Below are 7,214 nucleotides of genomic sequence, written 5' to 3'. Positions count from 1 at the left end.
TATATACCAGATAAAGTCATTTCATAACACCCAGGCTCACTAAGTGCATTGCGATCCATGGTGACTATGTTGAAAAGCAAATAAAGGTGTGTTGTAAAAGTGCCACAAGTTAATGAAAAGAAACGCTTTACAAATATTTTCTGGACCATGTATATTAACGTCCCGGATATCTTTCCCACTTGTTGAAATGAGCATCCGCTATTAGGAAGAAATACATAGGCATATGTCACGAAAACCCTGATTTGTACTGAAATGGCTTGTAGTCCATGAGGCACGAATCCCCGGTTTAACACCACAGGTTTAAAATTGTTACTAGTGAACATCCTAGCTTCAGCTGGTCGACAGTAATTTGTCAGCATTAAAAAGTTAACTGAAGTGAGACATTGTCGGGACGATGCTCTGTCGCGAGTAATACTTTCTAATGCTGTCATAACTCAGCTCATAATGGCTCCTTACCAACATAGGCTGCGGAACGTAACGTGAACAGAGAAATGTAGTTCTTGCTTGTTTCTTTCGCGTAGACGTTTGCTGATGTTAGTTCCAGTATGGAATGACCATATAGACCCCATTTCCTCTCTTAATTACCCTAATTTGTTTCTGTGTTTTGCATATTTACTAAATATTTTTTCATCCAGGAACGGACTTTCATTTGCGGTATGCAAAGAAATCTGGACTAAGTAAAAATTATAAATATTACCAAAATCAGTTTTTTTATTGCTAGTGGGGTGGGAATAAGTCCCTTGTACTGCGGCCACTTCTGGCATATTGTACCAGCCCCAGATGATAGGTGAGGGTGACTGTGGAGCAATTGGTGGAATGAAGATTGGCAGGGGAAACCGAAGTACTCGGAGGAAACCTGCCCCAGCGCCACTTTGTTCACCACAAATCCCAATTGACCAGACCCGGGATCGAATCCGGTCCGCCGCGGTGGGAAGCCAGCAACTAACCGCTTGAGCTGTGGCGCGGCCAAAATCAGATTTTAATGCAGCGAAAGATTGAAAGGAGTAGCTGAGGACGAAAATAAATGCAATGTGCTTATGTAAATTCCGAGAAAAACGAAGAATCGTTTTATTTCTGAAAAATCTAACAAATGAATAAGATAATTTGGACTGGGATTTTATGTTAATTTTGAACATGAACTTTTCTCATCAAAAGAGCGAAACTGTTCACATATAAGAATGCAGTTCTCATTAGTTAGCTATCACTATTTAGTTCTAGTAATGCTGTATAGCATCAGTAACAGAATACCACTTTATTTTCTGCTCACCTAATGTTGTGTTGCAATTCCTCTTGCTTCATGAGCAAGATGCCCAAAAAATTTGAAATCACAAATAATATTCGACTTTTGACACAGCTGTTACAACATATAATCAGTGTGTTCACCATTTACGCCGATGCATATGCACAAACATTTTCTAATCCAAGAGAACTCTGTGAACTCTTTATAGCAGCCCAGCTTGCTTTTAAAAGACGCTCGGTATCACGTAACTTTACAGCACATGCCTTGAACTTAACATATTCAACGTGTTTTTAGAATCAAATTCTGTGGCATATAATCATTTCAGCTGAAGCAGCATCGTTAAGTAGCCCAAATTCTTCATTACTTTCTGTACCCAGTTCCCTTTTTAGCCTATTTAACGACGTTTTAGATTCCTCAGAGCCTCTGTGGTCTAGTGGTCAGAGTTCCTGGCTACAGATCCAGAGGTCCGGGTTCGATTTCCGGCGCTACCAGATTTTCTGAGAAGTAGTGGGTCTGGAACGGGATTCACTCAGCCTCGTGAGGATAACTGAGTAGCTACTTGAATAGAAAAGTAGCGGCTCCGGTCTAGAATACCAAAATTAACGGCCGTGGGGATTCGTTGCGCTGACCACGCGACCTCCTCTATCCGCTAAAGTTGACACTAACTTCGCCGAGAAGCGGCGATCGCTCGGTCGGTATAGTTCGCTTGCGGACTAAAGCAAAAAACAAACCAGGAGGGACTGAAAAATCTACGAAAACCGCATATATTATAGTCAATGACTGGAGAGGAACTTGAACACGGACCTTCCGAATATGTTGGAGGGCCGCTACTCGCTTAACCGCGACGCTTGGTCAAGTATCTCGTGTACATGTATATCTCCTATGTGGTCCCTTCAAATCTCGTGCGTTCCTTGTTTCTGCTATGCATGTTACTTATTTAGGATTCTGTGAATTTTTCCTCAAAATATTACCCAGGGTAGCGTAGTCGTTATAGGGATTATCTATGGGTTTGAAGACCGAGAGGTCGGAGTTCGAGTCCCGGTAATGTCAAGAATTTTCTCTTCTTCATGTCGTCTAGACCGGCTCTGGGGTCCACCCAACCTCCTATCCAATGGGTAGGCCTGGGCGTGGAGCTGACCTTCTCCTCCAGCTAGTGTCGAGGTCAAGAAAATGTGGATCTATACGTAGACTCCCCCATACGCCTTCATAGCGTAGTTCTTAATTAGTTAAGCCAAGGATAACTTTACCTTTATTTCAGTACTGTTACATTAGAATAGTCCGCGCCATAGCTCAAGCGGTTAGTTTCTGACTTCCCACCGCGGCGGTCCGGGTTCGATCCCGGGTCTGGTCAAGTGGGATTTGTGATGGACAAAGTGGCGCTGGGGCAAGTCTTCTCCGAGTACTTCCGTTTCCCCTGCCAATCTTCATTCCACTAATTGCTTCACAATCACCCTCACCTATCATCTGGGGCTGGTACAATAGGCCAGAATTGGCCGCAGTACAAGCTACTTAGTCCCACCCCACTGGCAATAAAAAAAATGCATTAGACTAATTTCATCACATTTCATGTTCATGCTGGCACATTACTCACTATGAGCATTTGAATAGGTGGAATGTATTGACAATAACATTTTATACGTTTTGGTTGACTGATCCTATATCAATTCAACGACACTTCTTCAACACCATGAGCTGAATGAAAAAATGGCTCTACTCCGTCAACACATCTTGATACAGATCATAACACTGCCTTTTAAAAGCTACTAGACTTCCAGCTTGCATGTGCCAGTGGTACGTTCAAACATCTTCCATAACATTGCCTGAACAAATCATGATATACCCTAGTTCGTACAGTAGGTGGACATTATGAATGATGAATTTTGAGCAATGTGGTACGATTCTGCTTATATTAAATCACTGTCTCAGCATTTGGCTTGAGGGACTTACTAGAACCATGGAAATTCATAGCATAACCGATCGCCAATCCGAGATCCCTACTCGGGACATTACGAATACAGGAGTGCTAAGCACTGAGACGCCTCTTTATGCGTTTTCTTCTGTAATTTCCTTTCTGGTGTTACGAACAGCTCCAACAATCCGCTCATACCGGATGTCACTGGAACTGCAACAGGAAATACCGCGAATATAGTAACAGAAGAACTGATACCGAAATATTGCGATGAATTCCGAAGTGAAGAGCGACACGGAACTGGCCGAAGATATCCGACGGGGCATAGCGACGCCAGTTGCAGTTGTCCGGCGTTTGTCAGTCGCGAGACTCCTCTCGACAGGAAGAAGTGTTGCTCCAGCGACGTGATGTGACGTCGTTACGTCAGACATGTGCGAACAGCATGACGCGTCCGCACCGTCACCACGTCATCATCTGCATAGTCCTTCTGTCAGGCGTCGCAGCACTGCCACCACTCATCAAAATTGGTGAGTCGCTGTATAAGACCTGTGTATCGGCCCAGATTTTTCTGAACGCTTCGCAGAGTCATTATTGTCTTGCTTACTTAAGACCGCCTGAGCGTAGTTATTAAATTAAGATCGTTTGAATTACGTTTAATTAAAATATGGGTGGGGGTTAAGACTCTGAATTATTTGATTATGTTTTTGTAGGTCGTGTAGTTGAGGCCTTTCAGTTTTATTAACAAATGTGCCTTCTTTTATATGTGGTATTCATAGTATCTTACAGACATAATTTGCATTAATAAAACCCCATAAATAGCCCGATTTAAAAAATAAAAATTAGTAGAATAATTTTCTCACTCAAATTTAGACATAATAAAATTATTCACAACACAGGGTTTTCTAAGCGAGAAATCTTGTTCATAACATTGAAAGCTGTTCTGTTTCGCCCAATTAATTAAAGTGAATTATAAAACACGTCAATTCCATTATCTCCTGTGACAGTTGGTGTCACTGGATTCGAACTTCATTAATAAAATTAAATATCTATAATGAACATGCATGAGGATGGCTTCTTTGCAGTTAACTCACTCCAGCACAGGTCAGTCCCAGAGTTAATGCAATTTATAATTATACATATATTAATATTATAAATACAATTATATATAGGAAGATTTGAAGGCTTGTTATGTTATGACATTTAATTCGTGGGCATAAGAATTAGACTTTGTCTACTGAAACATGCAAGATGATACAAAATTAATTTTAAAATTTTCTGAGCAAATGCTTGCAATTTATCACAAAATTCTGTATATTTGTATTACGTCTCTTGCCCTGAAGATAAACTACAATGACTCTGTTTCAATGATATTTCACAGCCGTCAAAGTGACTAAAACCACGGAATCAGAAGACTGTCCAGTATCCATGAAATTATTCCTGTGGGTAAAACGAAATTTTGAGAAGTTTTATTACCCAATTAGGGCGTCATTCATCGTGAATTACATTTCTTTCACTTTTAGACGCAGTGAATTTGTATGTCAGCTTCGGGGGGGGGGGGAACAAGGGNGGGGGGGGGGGGGAACAAGGTGCCTCGAGGAAGTTAATTACATTCTAGACGTGAGAGCAAGCAGGAGCTATAGCGTTTCTTTGATGTCGGAGCGAACTCTTGGAATTATTGAACTTTCTTTTGTTGAGAAAGTTGGTGACATTGGCCATGGTGTGGGTAACTGCAGCTGTTTGTATGACGGAAAGCACTGTGCTAGCAATTTCTAATGCAAAGGTATTCAAAATCTGGTTCCCCTTCAAAGAGAACGGAATCTGTTTTTTTTTGAAGGGGGAATCTGTAATTTAGATCTCGTTAAGACATGATCGCTGTTTATTCTCAGAACCATTTAACTCGTTTATATTCAAGTAGAGGCAGAATATCAATTTATTGATCCTTAAGATCAAAAGGTATCAAAAGAATAGTCCAACATTCAGATAACTGGTGACTAAAGTGAATATTAAAATACTTTAGAAATTCTATTATAAATAACTGAATTTACCAGAATTGTGTTACCGTTCAACAAATTGACTTGTAGGTTTAAACCTGAATATTCCATTAAATTCCAGGGAATATTCTACGTTAAGAGATTTTGGGCCACTCCGTGTACTTATCATTTCTACTGTGGAAACCTAAAATAGACGGCGGCCATTTCGTGTTATTAGGTTTATTTATCGTAGCGTATGATGATTCAAACATAAGGAAAATGCCGGAATTTACAACGAATGAAAAGAAAACGTCCGAGAAAAACTGTACAGTTCGGATTGGTTCCCAGCGTGTTTCCCCATTGAGCTTTCACTTTACAATTATACTCGTGTATATATATATATATATCAACTTCATAAAAAACAAACTCCGGGGCCTGTAGTCCGCAAGCGAGTAATACCGACCCAGCGACCACTCCTTGTCGGCGAAGTTAGTTCCAACTTTTGGGGATAGAGGGTGTCGCCTGGTCAGCGCAACGGATCCCCACGGCCGTTAATCTCGGTTTTCTAGACCGGAGCCGCTATTTCCTTGAAATAGCTCCTCAAATATCCTCACGAGGCTGAGTGAACGCCGTTCCAGACCTAATACTTCTCAGAAAATCAGGTAGCGCCGGGAATCGAACCCTGGACCTCTGGGCCTGTAGCCAAGAACGCTGACCACTAGACCACAGAGGCCGTCTTTAACAAGTCCTTAGTGACATATATATATATATATTTTTTTTTCCCCTTGGCACTACAGCCCCAGTGGGCCTAGACCTACCTCCATAACTCCGTTCACTTCGGTTTTTCTAGATCTTACACATTCGGCAGGACTCCTTGGGCGAGTGATCAGCTCGTCGCAAGGCCTCTACCTGTACACGAACACAGAAAAACGCACACAAATATCCACGCCCTCACTGGGATTCGAACCCACGATCCCGGCTTCCGAGCGAGCGAAGACAGTGCATGCCTTAGACCGCTCGGCTACCGTGACCGGCGATATATATACATATATATACCACGTATTATTTACCCATGAAAGAAGAACAACTCTGAGAACCTAAAGTGGTGGCTCCACAGGGCAGGAACTAAATCTGGCACTTATACTGTTAAATTTAAAGTTATCAGTTGTATTCTCGCACCACCTTAGTTCGCAAGGGGAAGACGCCAGAAATATTGATGAAGGAAATAAATTGTCTCTTTAAATGTTCCTAGGATACTTAATGACACTTCTTCGCCCAAGAGGTTATGCAACCTCGGAAGGCTCAGAAATGTGATCGGGAATTATACGAGGTTTAGGATTACGAAAGGGAAGACTGTGACATATTTCATCATACCGTTCCTGCACGATCATGGATACATTAAATAAAGACCTACGAATTCCAAACCGGATACATCCGGGAGAGTTGTGGCAAGACCAACATATTTCCTCTTATTCTGCTGGTGGTGCAGCTTTGCGGACTGGCACAGTATCTTTGTGGCTGCAAATGGCTACAGTAGTTCCTGGTGTATGCTTGCAGGACATGAAAACACAGCCCATACTGTCACATTGCAAAGTTTCACATTCATGGAGAGGTCTCATCTCTGATATTAGTAACTCTTATCGCTCTTATCGCGTCTGAAGAACTTTATTACCGTCTACCGAGGTTCATGAATAAGCCGCCTTGCTTTCTATGTGGAACACCCCATCACCATCTTTATATCTTATCCTTTGTAATTCGTTAATGAAAATCATCTTCCCGTTTTTTTTCCTGTAGCGCTACAGCCCCAATTTGGGCCTAGGACCATGAAACTCTCCGCTTCACTTCAGTTTACTAGATCTTACACATTCGGTAGGACTCCTTGGGCGAGTGATTAGCTCGTCGCAAAGCCTCTACCTGTACACAAACACAGAAAAACGCACACACACAAACTAAACATCAAGGCCCTGAGTGGGATTCGAACCCACGATCCCGATTTCCAAGCGAGCGAAGACAGTACATGCCTTAGAGCGCTCGCCTACCGTGACCGGCCATCTTCCCGTTTACCTTTAGTTTTAAACTGTTCAATTGATAAAGC

The 7,214-nt window shown here is 42.0% G+C and overlaps 1 protein-coding gene across 13 annotated transcripts in view; it reads left to right on the top strand.

Annotated features, from left to right (window-relative positions):
* The first annotated feature begins 3,502 nt into the window (after nt 1–3,502).
* Nucleotides 3,503–7,214, top strand: part of LOC111865836 (glutamate receptor ionotropic, kainate 2) — a 236,857-nt gene continuing 233,145 nt past the window's right edge. For all 13 annotated transcript variants that reach the window (XM_023854180.2, XM_023854177.2, XM_033751995.1 and 10 more), the window contains exon 1: nt 3,503–3,676. In XM_023854180.2, coding sequence (XP_023709948.1) covers nt 3,592–3,676 — 85 coding nt within the window. In that variant the 5' untranslated portion in view covers nt 3,503–3,591. The remainder of the gene's footprint in view (nt 3,677–7,214) is intronic.

The sequence above is a fragment of the Cryptotermes secundus genome, unplaced genomic scaffold (assembly GCF_002891405.2).
Source record: "Cryptotermes secundus unplaced genomic scaffold, Csec_1.0 scaffold1158, whole genome shotgun sequence".
NCBI lineage: Eukaryota > Metazoa > Arthropoda > Insecta > Blattodea > Kalotermitidae > Cryptotermes > Cryptotermes secundus.
The sequence above is the reverse complement of the archived record's forward strand: the minus strand, read 5'-3'. Positions and strand labels throughout refer to the sequence as shown.